The sequence below is a fragment of the Sparus aurata genome, chromosome 22 (genome assembly GCF_900880675.1).
Source record: "Sparus aurata chromosome 22, fSpaAur1.1, whole genome shotgun sequence".
NCBI classification, from domain to species: domain Eukaryota; kingdom Metazoa; phylum Chordata; class Actinopteri; order Spariformes; family Sparidae; genus Sparus; species Sparus aurata.
In genome coordinates, this window is record NC_044208.1 from 2,140,261 (window position 1) to 2,160,260 (window position 20,000).

At 39.5% G+C, this 20,000-nt stretch overlaps 1 protein-coding gene across 1 annotated transcript in view; it reads left to right on the forward strand.

Annotated features, from left to right (window-relative positions):
- Positions 1 to 20,000, forward strand: part of LOC115573544 (adhesion G protein-coupled receptor F5-like) — a 71,038-nt gene that overhangs the window by 34,382 nt on the left and 16,656 nt on the right. Inside the window, exon 22 of the mRNA XM_030404354.1 lies at positions 16,440 to 16,643. Within this exon, the coding sequence (XP_030260214.1) occupies positions 16,440 to 16,643 (204 nt within the window). The remainder of the gene's footprint in view (positions 1 to 16,439; positions 16,644 to 20,000) is intronic.

Below are 20,000 nucleotides of genomic sequence, written 5' to 3' on the forward strand. Positions count from 1 at the left end.
TAATACGGTGTCCGAAGAGGGACAAGAAACCATAATGAATGTACCTTAATTATTCATTAAATGATGAAAAAAGTAATATATTTTAATGTGTATTTATCATAATCAAATGTAACCTGAGATAATTTCTTAATTGTATCAAAATTAAAGGGATCACTAGACAGTTTTTTTTTTATTTTATTGAACAACAAATTATTTAACAACAAACAACAAACAAACATTAACATAAAACAATCAGGCAAACAGTAAAAATGTTAATGAAATACTAAAATGATATTAATGATGATAATAATGACAAAAATGATAATAATGTTAACAATAATAATAATGAAAATAACTATGATGTTGCTAATGATAATATAATAATGATGATAATAATACTAATAACACCAATAATTATGATAATACTACTACTACTACTAATAATAATGATAATGATACTGACAATAAGAACTATGACAATTATCATAATAATAATTTTTGAAAGTGGGTGGACATGTACTGGTCTGGGTCTCAGGTACAGATCATATGATATCCCTCTTAGAGGAACACTGCATTGATTTTCAAGTTTTCTTCATCTACACAAAGTTTGAAGAAAGTTTCCATATCCTCCTGGTGCTGAAAGCTTATGAGAAAGTCATCCTTTCAATTATCCAATTGTCCTTCTAGGACGTCCTCAAGTGCCTTCATCTGATTGACAGGGTCCATTTGGAGAACCGCAGGCTCCATCACCTGCCCACGGAGTAAATGCTGGTGACTGTTGATACAGCTCATTGCTGTATTAATGTCATTCAGGATTGCTGAAAGTTGAAATCAGAAATAAATCCAACATACAGTCATAATACTGACTATCAGTCCCTCCAGAAAAACACAATTATGCGATCGCATAATTCAATGCATAAACAGCCAAAGTCCGCATATTTATGCGGGGGCTGCATTTTTTCAAATACCCCACGTTGAAGCCATGATGAAGCCCGCAAATCAGTCCCATTTGCCAACCAAAAAATCATTCTAGTTTCAAAAACTTTACAGTTGTAAGTATATTAGTAGTATGTCAATTTAAGTTACAGTAAGAGACACATATTTTCATAACTTAGCAGGTAGTCCAACTTCCTCTCTGACTTTTGTCCAAGCACTCTCCTTTATTGTCCGGTCTCTGTATGCGTGTACAGCGGCATGGTGGTGCAGAGCTCGGGGAGCAGACCAGAGCGCTGCTGCGAGAAAAGCCAGCTGTTCTGTTGTTTTGCTAACTGGGGCTAATGCTCCGTGCTCGGGGCCCCGGAGCTCGTTAGCTTCATACCATACAACCACACTCCATACGCATATAGAGACCGGACACAAACAGAAACAGATACACAGAGACTTGGACAAAACAGGAGAGAGCTTGGAGAAAGGTCAGCGAGGAAGTTGGACTCTGTGTTGCCCAGAGACAACTGGCACACGGATCCAAAGATGGTATTGTGGGCGGGGCTGGACCTTCAAGGCGGGGCTAGACGGTCCAGGTCCAAATGAAGGCTCTTATAAGTAGGTAGGTAGGTAGATAGATAGATAGATAGATAGATAGATAGATAGATAGATAATTATTATTTTGTTACAGCAGCAGTGGGTCCGCAAATAAAACTCTGTACATAATATAAACTTCCAGTCTGGTGATTATGGTGGGGATCCAAGATGGCTGCTGTGCTGATGTGGTGGTGCCACTTAGCTCCACAATCCTAACTCTATCAAAGAAACAAAACAGCATCTATCTCATTTAAAGTAATTCCTTATGAACTGAACAAATAAGGATTTTGGATGTGCAAGTATTTTGAGTCTTGGTGGCATATTTTGGAGATTTGTGGACACAAGGCCTAAACTGCGAAACAGCAGATACTGAAGAAATCACAAGACCAAGCCTGCTTGCATACCTATCTGTACAATCTTCATTGAAGCAATGGCTAATAAGAAGTTGGCCGAAGATATTGAAGAAATCAAGAAGTCTCTGGGCTTCCTGTCACAGGAAATAACTCAAGTGGTAACTGAACAAAGAGGCCTAAAGGAATTGCTGGAGGAAATTAAACAACTGAAAAAAGAGGTACAAGTAAAGGACAAGAAAATCGAACAACTGGAAAAAAGAATTGATGACTTGGAGCAGTATTCAAGGATGGATGACCTGTTGATATCAGGGCTTGAAATAAAACGCTCTTATGCACAGGCAGCAGCCAGTGGTGGGGGAGAGGAAAACCAGCTAAATCCTGCTTCAAATCCTGAATTACCAATGTTTGAACAACAGGTAATCAACTTCTTTGATAATAATGGCATTACAATAGACAGTAAGAACATTGCCGCTTGCCATACTTTGCCTCAGAAAGACCGCAAAAAGACAAATATCCTGATTCGCTTTGTCAACAGGAAGCACAAAATGGAGGTGCTTAGGAATGCCAGAAAATTAAAGGGAATGGGTGTTTATGTGAATGAGCACCTAACTAAGAGAAATGCTGCAATTGCAAGAGAAGCAAGGATTCTGAGGAAAGAAAGGAAGATTCAAGACACCTGGACAAGAAACTGTAGAGTTTTCATCAAGCTGAACGGACCTCGTGAAGAAGCAAAAGTGATCGCTGTCAAGGATATAACAGAGCTGGATCAATACAAATGACTGAATATTGCTGTGTATCATCCAGATTGAAAGAAGTCAACGCTATGAAACGCAATAAACTGGATATATGACACGACCAGATGGACCTATTTCAACTGTAAACACAGTAAGAGCAGATTCTGGTCATTCTGATTATGAAAATCTGCAATTTAAAACGTTCGATTATACAGAGTATAAACCACAAGATATGCAAAATGATCTTGATCCAGAGAACAATTTTTATACAAAAATAAAGAATACTTGTGAATACTTTACCGAGGACCATTTTGAGGCCCAAATGAATCTCAGAGATTCATTGTCCATTATACATTTCAACTGTAGGAGTCTTAATACACATTTTTCCAAGATCTTAGATTGTTTAGCACAAACAAAAAATAAATTTTCTGCAATAGCAATCTCAGAGACATGGCTTGGCTATGAAAAGCTATCTTCCTTGTACCAAATAGAAGGATATAATGCGTTCTTCAAAAGTAGAAATTGTCAAAAAGGCGAGGGAGTAGCATTGTACATTGATCAGAACTTGAGAAGTAAACTTGTCAGTAGTAAGTGTCTAATCCTGGATAATATCATGGAATGTGTTACAGTAGAGATTGAGATTGAAAAGTCAAGAAATGCCATAATAAGTTGTGTGTATCGAAAACCAGGGTCCTGTATTGAAAAGTTTCAGGAAACAATGATTGATCTGTATGAGGATATAAATAGTAAAAGGCTCTTTGTCTGTGGAGATTTCAATGTTGATCTGCTCAATCCTCAAAAACAAAATACTGTTACAGAATTTATTCACTCCATGTACAGTTTATGCTTGTATCCATCCATAACAAGACCAACTCGAATAACAAAAAGCAGTGCAACCCTGATTGATAACATATTCACTAATGCTATAGAAAGTGAAATAACAAGTGGAGTTTTAATTACTGATATATCCGACCATCTACCAGTCTTTACAGTAATAAAGAGAGTTATCAAATCAGTAAAAGAAAACAAAAAAATCATAGTAAAAAGGTTAAAATCTCAAGAGGCTATTTCTAGACTAAAGAATGAACTAAAGGAACAAAATTGGGATAATGTTTATGTAGACGATGTAAATATTGCATATGATGCATTTCTCAAAATATTTATCACTTTGTATGAAAAACATTGCCCTCTAGTTAGTAAAGTAATAAACCACAAATTTACAGAAAAGCCCTGGTTTACTAGGGGTATTCAAAAAGCATGTAAGAGAAAGAATAAACTGTACAAAGACTTCTTGAGAAAGAGGACAAAAGAGGCAGAATGTACTTATAAGCAATACAAGAACAGATTAACTAGTATTATAAGATCAAGTAAAATTAACTATTATGGTGCCCTTTTGGAGAAGAATAAAAGTAACATTAAAAATACTTGGAGTGTTTTAAACAAACTAATCAAAAAGGGAAATCAAAATGCTGACATTCCAACTGAATTTCTAACAAACGATAGAACTTTGATCAATCAACCCAATGAAATTGTAAATCAGTTTAACAAATATTTCACGAATATTGGCCCTAAACTGGCTAAAGAAATAGTCAACACTAATCAAGTTGATGCTTTAAGCAAAATACCAACCACTGATAAAACTATATTTATTCAAGCTACTGATGAAAATGAAATAATTTCAGTGGTCAAAAACTGCAAGACTAAGACGTCAGCTGACTGGAATGGACTGGACATGTCAGTATTAAAAGACATTATTGAATGTGTTGTCAAACCAATCTCGTACATTTTTAATCTTTCTTTACAATCGGGGGTTTTCCCAGAAAAAATGAAGATCGCTAAAGTGATGCCTATCCACAAGGCTGGTGATAAACATGAATTCACTCATTATAGACCCATTTCCATTCTGTCACAGTTTTCTAAGATACTGGAGAAGATATTCCATAAAAGATTATTCAGTTATGTAGATAAGCAAAATATTCTTTGTGAACAGCAGTATGGTTTTAGACCTAATAGGACCACTACCTTAGCATTAGTGGACCTTGTAGAAAAAATATCAAATGCCATAGACAATAAACAATATGCTGTTGGTGTGTTCTTAGACCTCACCAAAGCTTTTGATACAGTGAATCATGAATTGCTACTCCAAAAACTTTACAGATATGGGATTAGAGGAGTGGCCTTTTCTTGGCTCCAGACTTATTTGAAGAATAGATCTCAGTATGTCCACATCAATGGCACTGATTCCCAGTTGCTGACAGTGACCTGCGGCCTCCCACAGGGGTCAGTGTTGGGTCCTTTTCTGTTTCTTATGTATATTAATGACCTTTGTTTAGTTTCAAAAACATTAAACCTTATTTTATTTGCTGATGACACCAACATGCTTAGTTGTGGTAAAAATTTAGAAACATTAATTGATATAGTAGAAAAACAATTATTTTTGTTAAAGAAGTGGTTTGATTCAAATAAGTTAACCCTCAATTTAAACAAAACCAAATTTATAGTTTTTGGAAATCGTGCCATTGATGTTCATAGAAATTTAATAATTAATGACACTGAGATAGAACGAGTGAATGAAATAACATTTCTTGGAGTACTTTTACAAAATAAGCTCAGCTGGAAGCCCCATATAAACCACATCAAGGCAAAACTATGTAAATCTCTTGCAATAATATCTAAAGTCAAAGAACTTTTAAATGAAAAAAATGTATATATTTTGTACTGTTCCCTGGTCCTTCCTTACATGACCTATGGTCTAGAAGTTTGGGGAAACACTTATAAAACTAATCTTAATCCAATTAATATAATTCAAAAAAGAGCCATCAGCATTGTGAATAAAGTGGCTTACAGGGAACATACAAATGAGCTTTTCATTAAGCTAAAAGCATTAAAATTAAAGGACTTGGTTGACTTTAAAACAGCACAATTTATGTACCAACATAAGCCATAACAAGTTACCTGTGCATATTCAGGGATTATTCCAAAAACGAGACTGTGGTTATAATTTCCGAAAGGAAGAAATGTTTAAAAAAACATATGTGAGAACAAGTGCAAAGCAGCATTGTGTTTCTTTTGTTGGGATTAATGTATGGAGTAAATTGGGCCAAGAGCAAAAAGACTGTAAAACTTTAATTCAATTTAAAACTCTTTTGAAGATATCATTTATAAAAAAATATGTTGAGAATGGATGCTAAGGATGCAAAAATTAAGAAGATTTTTTCTTTTCTTCTTTGGGACGATCTGAAAATAAAAAATGTATGAGTGCATGCATAAGACAAGGGCAGCTTATATTGTTTATGTTTGTAAATACACCGGGATAGGTGCAATAAGCTTAGCTTCTGCCTATTCCATTTCAGACTTGATGTTTATCTATGTCTTTATCTGTTAAATGTTTAAATGTCTGAATAAATAAAATAAATCTGAATCTGAAATCTAAATAGAAGGCAATATATATATATATATATATATATATATATATATATATATATATATATATATATATATATATATATATATATATATATATATATATATACACAGTGCACAGTATACTATGAACAATAATAATCAATAATATATACAACAAAACAAAATATGAAAAATATACTATAAACAATAATAATATATACAACAAAACAGTAGAGTGATCAGAGTTCTCTCTGTCAAGAAGAGGTAACAGTTATTGTGTAATGAAATGGCTTGTGGCAGGAAAGATTTCCTGTATCTGTTATCAAAGGGATATTCCGGTGTAAGTTTAATCCATGGTCTAACGTAGTTTTAGCATCATCAGAAACGACCGCACCACAACAATACATTGCAGTAAATGGGTCCAAATATAAAACCGCCATCAAAAAGCCACAAATAATGCTCAGAACAGCACCAAACTTCAGCAACATTAGAAATAGGGTTCCAGCACATATTTCGAGGCATCAAACATTTGATATCATTGCCGGATTTGTCGGAATAGATAAACAAATCTCACCACCCGAGAAGCCTTCCTTGTTGTGGGGAAGCCCTGTGAGACGATTACCGAGTGCAGTAGAGTTCTCACACACACAACTCACACACAACAAGGAAGGCTTCTCGGGTGGTGAGTTTCGTTTATATTTTCCGACAAATACGGCAACTATATCAAATGTTTGATGCCTCGAAATATGTGCTCGGACCCTATTTCTAATAGTTTGGTGCTGTTCTGAGCATTATTTGTGGCTTTTTGATGGCGAGTTTATATTTGGACCCATTTACTGCAATGTAATGTTGTCGTGCGGTCGTTTCTGAGGATGCTAAAACTACGTTAGCTAGCGGTCTGCAAACTTTATCTCTCGAGAGGGAGTCTAACACAGTTTGGATGGCAATGTGCCGGCCTGTCTTTCTAAAACGGAGGCGTAATATTCCTCCTTTTCCAAAAGCCGCCTCTGAGGTAGGCGTAAACATGTGACGTGACGTGAAGCTCGAAGTTGGGCTGTGAACAATGACAACGAATTTGTCTTCAAAATAAGAGCTTTACATTGCAACCCATTGGAGTTTAGAACTGCGAACTTAGCCGGGGGCTTTTGATTTGAAAGTAGCGACCGGTCTTAGTTTGCCGACACAACAACAAGCTAACACAACCAAACAGCTACAGAGACCGGGGAGACGCTAGCATCTCCTGGATCTCAGCGGCTGTCCAGTTGCTCATCTTAATGTCCGCAGATGAAATGATGGACTGACTGCTGTGATCAGCTGTTTCCTGGTTTTAATACTCCCCAGCTGTGGGTTCCACATCAGCGCAGGTCATCGACACCTCCGCCCACCTCAAGCAGAGGCCGGCACATTACCGCCTCGTTTTTAGATAGCAGGCGAGGCGGAAATAAGTGTATCCTCCGAGGCGGAAAATCGGTGGACCAAAACAGACCCCCGGAACCGCCACGCTGTGGTCCGGGATGTGTGAGTGAAGCCATGTCTCCGTGAAACACAACACACTGCACTCACGATATTCTCTTTGACTTTTTATCAGCGCGGCAAGCTCGTCCGTCTTATTCCCCAGAGACCTCACGTTCCTCATGACGATCGCTGGTACAGCCGGTCTGTGTCTCCTCTTCTTCACCCTCCGTTTCACTCCGGCTCTGCAGCCCCGGCGTCTCCTCCGCAGCTCCTTCAGGACCTCAGGCCTGGTTCCGGGCAGCAGTGCAGGTTCACACAGCAGTGCAGGTTTACACAGCCCAATCAGCTGGTCGCGTGTGAAAACAATGCACTCAATGATGCGCTCCTGACTCTCCGTTGCTAGGGCTAGCAGAAACATCACATAAAATGCAAAATGCCACAAAAGTTTGAAAAAAAGGAAAAAAAGGAAAGTGTCTGTCTTCTCTCAGACTCTGGAGAAGAGTTGCCAAAAATTACCAAAAATTCACAACCAAAATCAAAACATAACTACAAAACAAACTACAAAAACTTGGAAAACCCACAGGAGCTGCTGCAACAGGCTGCCACCTAGTATGGCGCCATAGCAACAGGCCTACCTATTTGCTCATTTAATCCAGGTGGTAAATTTTTGGCCAGTTAGTAATTTGGTGTTGAATAATTTGTTTATTCGCCGCAAATAACCTGATTATCTTTGCAGATTCAACACATATTCAACTACAACGCATTTGAACACACCACCCTTAATTTTGGATGGTGTAAATGTCCCGTATTCAACATCGTTTGGCAATCTCAGTGATTCATTTTCACTTCAAGGATTTTACTTTTTTAACCAGTGCAGGAAGAGGTTAAATGTCATTTCCTGTTACAAACATGTGGTGCTGTGACTATGACTGTATATTGGCCTATGTGTTCAGGGCAGGACTCGTATCAAACATGTGAAGTTTGGTCCAGATAGGAATGAGGAAGTTCTTCCTTTATGATTTGGTGGCCTGCTCCTGCTGGTATTAAATAATGTACGCTGAAGTCAAAAGAAGTCTCTGCAATCTACATAAAAAGAAAATGGACTACAGGTGAAAAATACCTAAAACGAATTTGTGGTCAGTTGTGTTTTGATTATTGATTGGCGGCGTCGCTGTCGGAGATGTGCTTACATTTTAGTTGTATGTCATCTTGTAGTGTATGATATAGAGGAAAAAAAGTATAAATGTCATGTAAATAGGATGTTCGTCTGAAGAGTCCAGTAGGTGGTGCTATGGATAAGACACAGTATTGATGCATGGGGGTATTCAGGGCGACATGGCATCCATGTGTGATGAATTTGGTGTACATGGGAAATTGTATGTTGAAGTTACAAGGAGTTGATGCTTTATGGCCAAGCATGAAAATGGACAGCACCATGACACCCACCACGTTTGATGTAGGCGAAAACTTTTGATAACTTTTCAGGTTCAAGGTCTGAGGATGATCCTGAGTGAATTGGATGTCTGTGGTGTTCAATCTGTAGGAGGAGTTCGTTAAAGTACGAGGCATGGAAATGGATCAAAATGTGGGGGTGAAATGGGGACTTTGAATGAAAATAGCTGACTTCATGTTGGAGTGACAGTTTGGTAGCACAATGTTTTTTGTGCATCTGGTCAAGATACATATGCATGCCGAATGTCATTCATGAATGTGGATGAAGGAGGCGGGGCTTGGATTTTTATTATTCCAGGGGGCACTATAGAGTCCCCTGGTAACACCTTTTATCAGCTTTTGTCAGGAGGGCATTGGCAATAATTGTACCAAGTTTCGCGTTAATCCAACCCACCGATGAGGAGATCTAAAATACTTAAATTTAAAGAGCGCCACCTTATGGTAATCTGAAATTTTGCACAGAGACTCAGGGGCTCACAGGGAAGTAGAAACGTGAGTTTCATGTCATTCGGACACACCAATGAGGAGATATGCAACACTTCTTGTTTTGACCCAGTCTGCAGGAAGTTATGTAATAACTTGAGTATTGTTTGGAATAAAGTTATTAAAATTATTTTAATAGCTTTTTGTCAGGAGGGTCCACAGGTACTGTATGCAAAGTTTCGTGCAAATCTGTGAAATTGCCTCGGAGGAGTTCCGAAAAAATAGGTTTGCAACATTTCGCAAATTTGCGGATTCAAAATGGAGGCAGAAATGGGCGTGACCTTCATCAGGAGATTCAGCACAATTCAGTGAAGGCGTGGATATAAGGTTTTTGAATGTGCGATAAAGTATATGGGAGTTATAAACATAAACGCACTTTCCTTGATTATAGTGCCACCTAGCGGTGGAAATTCAGGATGACAATAGATTGTAACATTTTTGGCCAGGTGTGACCTATATTTCAAGTTTGGTGAGTTCTGGGGTATGTTCAGGCAGTGAAAAATGCAATAATTTGGGACAAAAAAGTCGTTACTACAAAAACAATAGGGACCTCGCAGGTCGAGACCTGCTCAGGCCCTGATAAAAAGAAAAATAACTAGAACTGCAAGCAGTTATGAACGGGGGCCAAGTCCCCCCGCGTGACTCGGACCCCACGCACCGCAGAGCCCACGGAAGTTGGCCCCAAAGGATGACGGGCTCGGGGCAAAAGTGAGGACACAGGCGAACGTCTGAGCCGTGGTATTTGCTGTAATGGGAAGTGCACTGGAAGTGCAAAAGGCTGAATGTGTGCCGATTTGGATTTGTTGTAATAAGCCACGCCCACATTGACCAGTCATGACCACCTTCAAGATATGGCCTCAGGATTGGCCCTACATCATACGACCAAATTGCTTGCATACTTATGCTTGCATACGCATTCCCTTGGCCCCTCAGGCTTGGCCCCCTAATAACCAATAGAAAAACAATAGGGACCTTGCAGGTTCCCTGCTCGTGCCCTAATAAAACAAGAAATAAAAGACCAGGATCATGACAATAAGATTGTTCTGACAGATTCCCCTGTGGCCCCCAGTGATTTTTCATCGCTGGTCAACATTATTTATTATTTTCACTCACCCTAACAACAACAACAACAACAACAAAAACAAAAACAACAACAACAACTGTTGTAACTGTCAGTTTTGAGAAATAATTGTTGCAGTGATTTTCAAACTAGGCAGTTATTGTTTTATTGTATACTCAACTAAAAACCTTACATTGTACCATATGATTTAGTCTTGAATAATACATTGATGTTATGTATTGTGAGCAATACGTCACAAAGATAAAATTCAATTTGCAAACTTAACAACTCACAAGACTTCAGAGCACTACATCACACACACCACCAACTCCAGTAACATGTCAAGTAAGACATTAGATACAAGGCCGCACTCTAACACATTATTTGTTTGAAAACTGTTAAGTCATTTTTCCTAGCTTGAAAGAATTTTGCCATTAAAACACATGCCACAACACAAGACAATTTTAAAAAGTGAGTACCAAAAAAGAATTGCCACATTATGAAAATGTGTTGAAAATCGACAGTAATAGTTGCAATGGCGCCGTACTAGGTGGCACCCTGTAACAGCAGCTCCCGTGGGTTTTCAAGTTTTTTTGTAGTTTTTGTTGTATTTCTGTTCTGATTTTCGTTGAACTTTGGCAACTCTTCTCCGGAGACTGAGAGAAGACGAACACTTTACTTTTTTTTCTTTTTAAAAATTTTTTAAGGCACTTTTATGATGTGTTTGCTCACCCTAGCAACAGAGGGTCAGGAACGCATCATTGAGCGCATTGTTTACACATGCGACCAGCTGATTGCGCTGTGCAAACCTGCACTGCTGTGTGAACCTGCACTGCTGCCCGGAACCAGGCCTGAGGTACTGAAGGAGCTGCGGAGGAGACACCGGGGGTGCAGAGCCAGAGCGAAACGGAGGGTGAAGAAGAGGAGACACAGACACGGCTGTACCGGCGATCGTCATGGGGAACGTGAGGTCTCTGGGGAACAAGACTGACGAGCTCGCCGCGCTGATAAAGTCTCAGAGGGAATATCGTGAGTGCAGTGTGTTCCGTGGCGATTCCTGGCTTCAGCACTGTTCGGGCAGACAGGGACGTGACAAGCAGCGGAAAGAAGAAAGGAGGAGGGGTTGCACTGCATGTGAGTGAGAGGTGGTGTAATCCTGGACATGTTCACGTGAAGGAACGTCTCTGTACCCCGGACATTGAACTGCTGACTGTGTGGATGCGACCCCGGGAATTCACGTTCGCCATCATCATTAGTGTGTACGTTCCTTCTTCAGCTGATGCAGCGGTGGCCTGTGACGTCATCCACTCGCTGTTGCCCAGATACAGACGCAGCATCCTAGCGCATTTATTGTCATCACTGGGGATTTTAATCACGTCTCACTGGACAAAACCCTCCCAACATTTCACCAGTATTTTGACTGCCCCACCAGAGACTGTAACACACTGGATCTTTTATATGCAAATGCTAAGGATGCATACAGTCCCACAGCCCTCTCCCCGCTTGGAAGATATGACCACAACCTGGTCCTGCTGACCCCTAAGTATGTCCCTCTTGTTCAGCGGCAGCCTGTCCACACTAGAAGTGTGAGGAGGTGGACTCAGGAGGCTGCTGACGCACTACAGGACTGCTTTGAGTCGACTGACTGGGAGGATCTCGACAGCATGACTGACTGCATCACAGAATACATCAGGTTCTGTGAACACACCACCATGCCAACCCGGACTGTACGCTGCTTCCCTAATAATAAGCCATGGATCACCAATGACCTGAAAGCCCTTCTTAACAAGAAGAAGAAGACGTTCAGGTCTGGAGACAGGGAGGAACTGAGGAGAGTGCAGCATGAACTCAGGGATATGCTGAGGGCCTGTAAAGATGCCTACAGGAGGAAGCTGGAGGCCAAAATTCCACAGAACAATGTGAGGGATTTGTGGACTGGTATGAAGCAGATCACTGAGTGTAAGGTGAGCAGCAGGCAGTCATCGGGCAGCCTGGAGACGAGTTGAACAGATTCTTCAATAGGTTCAGCTCACAGCCTTCTGTCGTCTCCCTGACACCTCCAGACCCCCACACACCCTCCCTGCCCCAAATGCTTCCTCCCATCCCCCCTCACTCCCCTGATGTGAGCTCTCCTGTGCAGCACCTCTCCTCCTCTTCCTCTTCCTCCTCCACCTCCTCCTCCTCTTCCACCTTCACCTCCTCCTCCACCTCCTCGTCCTCCACTGAAGACATCAGCAGCCTCCCCCGCATGACTGTGACTGCAGGCCAGGTTAGGAGACAGCTGGAGAGACTCCACCAGCAGAAGGCTGCAGGCCCTGACGGTATCAGCCCCAGGATCCTGAAGACATGTGCCAGCCAGCTGTCTCCTGTCCTACAACACCTCTACAACCTGAGCCTGGGTCAGGAGAGAATACCGGTGCTTTGGAAGACGTCCTGCCTGGTTCCTGTTCCAAAGAAGTCAACACCATCAGACCTCAATGACTACCGACCAGTGGCCCTCACATCTTACGTCATGAAGGTGCTGGAGAGACTGGTCTTGGCCAACCTATGGCCGCAGGTGAGAGCCCTGCTAGACCCTCTGCAATTTGCTTACCAGCCCCACTTGGGAGTTGATGACGCTGTCATCTACCTGCTGCAACGAGCCCATTCGCACCTTGATGGTGGAGAAGGCACTGTGAGAATCACATTCTTTGATTTCTCTAGTGCTTTTAACACCATTCAGCCACTGCTACTGGGGGAGAAGCTGCGGGTGATGGGTGTAGACGACACAATGATCTCCTGGATTACTGACTACCTGACAGGCAGGCCACAGTTTGTCCGTATGGGCAGTGTTCTGTCTGATGCGGTGGTTAGTGATACAGGAGCTCCACAGGGGACTGTACTGTCTCCTTTCCTGTTCACCTTATACACCACTGACTTTCAGTACAACACCTGGTCGTGTCACCTGCAGAAGTTTTCTGACGACTCGGCTGTTGTTGGGTGTATAAGTGAGGGACAGGAGGAGGTGTACAGGGCACTGGTGGACAACTTTGTGGAGTGGACTGGACAGAATCACCTGCGGCTGAACATCAGCAAGACCAGAGAGATGGTGATAGATTTCAGGAAGAAAAGGAAGACGGCTTTCCAACCACTGCGCATTCTGGGAAAGGATTTGGAGGCGGTGGAGGATTACAAGTACCTGGGTGTTACCATCAACCACAGACTGGACTGGAGATCTAACACTGAAGCTGTTTACAAGAAGAGGATGAGCAGAATTTACATCCTGAGGAAGCTGAGATCCTTCAACGTGTGCAGCAAGATGTTGGAGATCTTTTATCAGTCTGTCGTGGCCAGTGTACTTTTCTTTGCTGTAGTTTGTTGGGGAAGCAACATCGGCGCCAGCGACACCAACAGATTCAACAAACTGATCAGGAAGGCTGGCTCTGTGATTGGCTGCAAACAGGACACTCACAGGCTGTGGTGGAGAGGAGGACACTGAAAAAATTGTTATCCATCATGGATAATCCTCTCCACCCTCTCCAACTCACACTGGTCAGACAGTGGAGCACCTCCTCCGGAAGGCTGCTTCAGCTTCGCTGTCGTAGCAATAGATACAGGAAATCTTTCCTGCCACAAGCCATCACTTTATACAATAACTCTCTCACCTCTGCCTGACAGTGAAGTCTGGACTCTCTATTGTTTGTATATATTGTTATTGTTTATAGCACACTGTGCATTGTATATATACACTATGTATATATTGCCTTCTATTTATGTTATGTACAAAGTGTTTTATTTGCGGACCCACTACTGCTGTAACAAAATAATTTCCCTGTCTGGGATCATTAAAGTAATTCATTCTATCCATCTATCTATCTAATTAATCTGTCCTTGAATCAGATTAATTAGCAATAGATGCTAATTAATCTGTAGCAATAGATGCTAATTAATCTGTAGCAATAGATGCTGAGTCAAGATCAAGAATACTGTGACCATACTGCTTAGAAGCAGTATGGTCACAGTATTCTTGATCTTGACTCAGCATCTATTGCTACAAGAAGAATAGTTATAGTTCACAGTTTTAGCATGGTAGTTATACTGTAGTATATGTATATGTTGTGTATTTGAACTACACATAGCAATATAAATGTAGCAAAAGCAGGTGATATGTGTGACGATTATAGTCGTTAATAGGTGGACCCAAAAGTTGACACCAAACAGGAAGCAGATTTGACAGGTGAATTTATTGATCACAAAAGAATCTCTGGCAGGTAGAGGTGGTAAGCTCCAGCGCAGGCAGGTGGCTTCAAAGGTAGTGCAGGGGGAGACTCACAGTTACGCAGATAGCTTGCTCAGGCAGTCAGGGTTTATGCAGTGGTGCGGGAGGCTTAGTGGCGAGTGGTGGAGGAGCTGGTCCACAGGAATGGGCTGGTCACACTGGAAGAGGAGTGAAGCTGGGTTAAGGTGCTGGCTGGTGAATTTAAGGAAGCTTCTGAACACATTTACTCTAGAACACTGAGAGAAAGTACCAGGTACCACTGTATATGGCGACAATAATCTGGCAGCGTGCAGAGGGAAGGTCTGGGTATAAAAGCAGGTGCTGATTACATCCAATGCGCTCCAGGTGTGTGGACCAGCACAGCTCCAGCCAGCAGAAAGCCACGCCAAGCCTCACCAAGCACCTCTTAAAAACAAAGTACAGAAACACACCATAAAACAGGCCACCACAGGGCCCAATCATGACAGATATGGGCTTGATTAATTTTGTCTATTACTGTCAGCACTCAAATTCAATGCCTATTGCTAAAAGGAAACACCTCCACCGCTGCTATCATTACCAATAGTTATTTATTTTCAAAGTTAGTGAGTTAACTCTTCACAGGTTCACATTTGTTTGAAGAAAAATGATGTAACTTTTTTTATAAAATCATTTTGATAGCAGTGTATTGTCATTGCCCCATTCATTGTGTGTATTTAGTCATAGACACTGCACATCTGTGTAAACAAAGCTTTAGGATGTATAGTGTCAGGGTACAAAAATAGCAAAGTAAAAAGTACTTAATGACATCAGCCTCTATCTTCCTCAATGTATTTAGATAACAATTTTAAAGATGTATACTTAAATACATAAACTTAAAACATTACGTAACTTTTTTAACTTAAAATAACAGCCTCAAAATCCTTTCGAGTATAGTGTATTGAAAAAAGGTTATTGGTGTCTCTGTCACATCCACTCTGCCCACAATCACTTATTTCTGCACATCAAGCATCAGTGAGACCACAGCATTACAAACATATTCACTTCAAGGTACACATTTTCAAGACATAACATTGTTTTTACTTAATGAGTTCTGTTTGTTCTTTACACGCACCTCACGTCTGACAAACTGTTACTGACCTAGGATTTACATTGACGAGTGGTGGGGATGTATGGGGGTGCAAAATCCAACAAAATGCCAGTTCGAAATGATGTTGCTATAAAGTCCTCTTTTCAGATTTTACAATAGTTGCTCCCACAGCTGTTGACACAGTAGCATCTTCAACAAATGTCACAAGTGTCAGACAAAAAATATATTGTTACAGTATAAAAATGTTGAAAATGAAAAACATTTATCTGGGCTTGAATAGTTGTCAGCATTATATTTATAAACAACATATATTATATTTACATAATTAAAAAATAATATATTTTTGCAGATTCAATGCCCATTGCTAGCCACAACTTCACAAAACATTATCGTTACCAGTAGATACTGAGAAATGACTGATGGGGTAATCCTCCTCTCCCACTTTGTTATTGCATCTGTTGCTACAACATCTGCAACACCAAGCTTAAAATGTTTTTGTGTTAAGATTTTTTAAAAATTAAGGTCATGTGAAATATGTCTGCCATAACAAAACCGACTTCTGTGATTCCGTAGTAGTTACAGATTATTGAGCAGCTATAAATTATCTGGATTTAACATTTAAAGAAATTTCAAGTAATCATTACCTACTTTTAAACTGTTGTATTTTCAGCTACTGGTGTGACCAGCCAAAATACCACAGTTCACTCCACAATGCCAGAGGCTACACCTACCCTTGCTCCAACCACCGACCTCACTGAAACAACAAAGACTATTACTGCTGCCAAAGTCACTCCAGCTATCTCCTTCCCCACTACCAACACAACTGCTACCAGTACCCTTTCAACGTCCGGGATTACTTCTACAACTGTAACAGGTATTGTTTTTTCAAAAATGGGTAAGGAGGCACCATGGATTATCCTATTATCCAACAGAAAGTTCACGTTACTTATACTATGGTTGACCTTATATGAGATGTTTTTATGATTAAATAGCATAATTAGCATGCTACTAAGTAAAAACAACAAATATAATAAAACAAAATATACAACAATTTCTTAATGTACAAGCATATCCTTACAGAGCCTCGTTTTTTGTTTGTTTTTTTTTACTTGAAACCTTCTGAATTGTTGTCTTCCTTGATATTTTGGCTCGCTGAATGTTTTTCTGGCCTCCTTTCCTAATATGAAACAAAATACAAAAAAAAGGGGGAAAATAAACTGCCTTAAACACTGCTTGAATATTGGTCTGCCTTTTTCAAGTCCACCAGCCACTTAATTATGGAAGCAAATCTTTTCCATATTTCAAATTAAAATGGATTAATAGAAATGCTCTTTCATTTTCAGAATATAGCTGCATTTTTTGACTCATAAATAAAATGAGTAATAAATCATCCAAATTGCATTTTCATTTTCTTCTTCAAGACTGCTTATTTTGTAACTTAATTAAAATGATAAAGAAAATTACATTTAAGATTTAATTTTCAAAAGATGCCCCAGCAAATAGTTACCAAAATTCAATATGAAATGTCAAATTTGAAAATTAAAATGCATTTGCAGAAATGCTTTTTCATTTTAAGGTCATTGCTGCATTATGTGACTCATAAATAAAATGAGAAATAAATCATCTAAATTGCATTTTCATTTTCTTCTTCAAGACTGCTTATTTTGTAACTTAATTAAAATGATAAAGAAAATTACATTTAAGATTTAATTTTCAAAAGATGCCCCAGCAAATAGTTACCAAAATTCAATATGAAATGTCAAATTTGAAAATTAAAATGCATTTGCAGAAATGCTTTTTCATTTTAAGGTCATTGCTGCATTATGTGACTCATAAATAAAATGAGAAATAAATCATCTAAATTGCATTTTCATTTTCTTCTTCAAGACTGCTTATTTTGTAACTTAATTAAAATGATAAAGAAAATTACATTTAAGATTTAATTTTCAAAAGACATGTAGGGATCCGGTTATTATAGACACAGATTAAATATTTAACTGTCATGTGTCATCACAGTAACAGCATTACATACATTAGCAGCTGTAAACACTAAATATATCCATACTTGTGTGAATGTGTAAAAGAGAGACATTAACTTATAGCACTTTGTAGAAGGAGCTTTATAAAGTTCACTCCATTGACTTGTAATTCACGGGGCTGAGCTGCCACATCCAAGATGGAGGCGACGTCGACGTACGGTCCAGCGCTGATACCTTCAGTTTATTACCGGGAATACTGACTGCAAAGTACCGTATGTTTCATGTGTCTGACTGTGAGACTGCAGTCTGACCCACAGTCACTGCCAGCAGCTCTTCAGAGCGGCTTCATTACAATCACCGTAAATGTTAGAGCATTTGTGCACTGGAAAAAAATGTGCGAGTGATTTGACCAAGCAAACGTGAAACATGGCTGTCTTGACCGCAGTACAGAAGTGGACATGGTGGTGATTTCCCCGCTGCTTCTGAAAACATGGACCACAGTCTATGCTACCAACACAGCCTTCACACTCTCTTGTCTCTTCTCTTGCTCCAGCGTCGATTATGCACACTGCCCCCTAACGTATTAGATGCGTAGCACGGTGGGTCAGACTGGGGGCTGCAGGAGAACAGAGGCCGCTGACGTCACTCTCCTGTACCGCTTGGGATTGCAAATTCAAATTGAATTTTGGAACAATTTTTGCGGGGGGCAGGCTTGAAAACGAAAAAGCAGTTTTCTTTTTAGTCGTGTGACAAAATGAGTGGTCTTGAAGAAGAAAATGAAAATGCAATTCGGATGATTTATTACTCATTTTATTTATGAGTCACACAATGCAGTGATGACCTTAAAGGGATATTACAGTGTAAGTTTAATCCACGTTCTAACACACCGTGACATCGAGTAGGATCCCCCCTTGAGAGATAAAGTTTGCAGACCGCTAGCTTTCGTAGTTTTAGCATCCTCAGAAACGACCGCACGACAACAATACATTGCAGTAAATGGGTCCAAATATAAAACCGCCATCTAAAAGCCACAAATAATGCAGTCGATTACCGAGTGCAGTACAGTTCCGCAGCTCAATGATGATCATTACTGCGGGACTCTACTGCACTCGGTAATTGACTCAAAGGGCTTCCCCACAACAAGGAAGGCTTCTCGGGTGGTGAGATTTGTTTATCTTTTCCGACAAATCCGTCAACGATATCAAATGTTTGATGCCTCGAAATATGTGCTGGGACCCTGTTTCTAATGTTGCTGAAGTTTGGTGCTGTTCTGAGCATTATTTGTGGCTTTTTGATGGCGGTTTATACTTGGACCCATTTACTGCAATGTATTGTTGTCGTGCGGTCCTTTCTGAGGATTCTAAAACTACGTAAGCTAGCGGTCTGCAAACTTTATCTCTCGAGGGGGTGTCCTACTCGGTGTCACGGTGTGTTAGAACATGGATTAAACTTACACCGGAATATCCCTTTAAAATGAAAAAGCATTTCTGCCAATGCATTTTAATTTTCAGATTTGACATTTCAAATTGAATTTTGGTAACTATTTGCTGGGGCATCTTTTGAAAATTAAATCTTAAATGTAATTTTCTTCATCATTTTAATTAAGTTACAAAATGAGCAGTCTTGAAGAAGAAAATTAAAATGCAATTTGGATGATTTATTACTCATTTTATTTATGAGTCACATAATGTAGCGATGACCTTGAAATGAAAAAGCATTTCTGCAAATGCATTTTCATTTTCAAATTTGATATTTCAAATTGAATTTTGGTAACTATTACGGGGCATCTTTTGAAAATTTTATCTTAAATGTAATTTTCTTTATCATTTTAATAAAGTTACAAAATGAGCAGTCTTGAAGAAGAAAATGAAAATGCAATTTGGATGATTTATTACTCATTTTATTTATGAGTCAAAAAATGCAACTATATTCTAAAAATGAAAAAGCATTTCTATTAATCCATTTTAATTTGAATTGTGGAACAGATTTGCTTCCATACTTAATATCTCATAGCTGTCATATGAAAATAGTGTAAAGATTATGAGCAGTTTTGAGAGTTACGGTTTTAAGTACTATTGATCCTCACTGGCAATGCAAGAAAGTACTAAAGGGAGCCTTGAAACAAAGATATTATAAAATAGGCCTTCATAAACATTAACTTATACACTTCTCCTCTCGTGTATTATGTGGTGTCCTGTCTACATTTTGTCTGGCATGTGTCTTTTTTTAGCCTTGTGAATAAGTATTTTTTT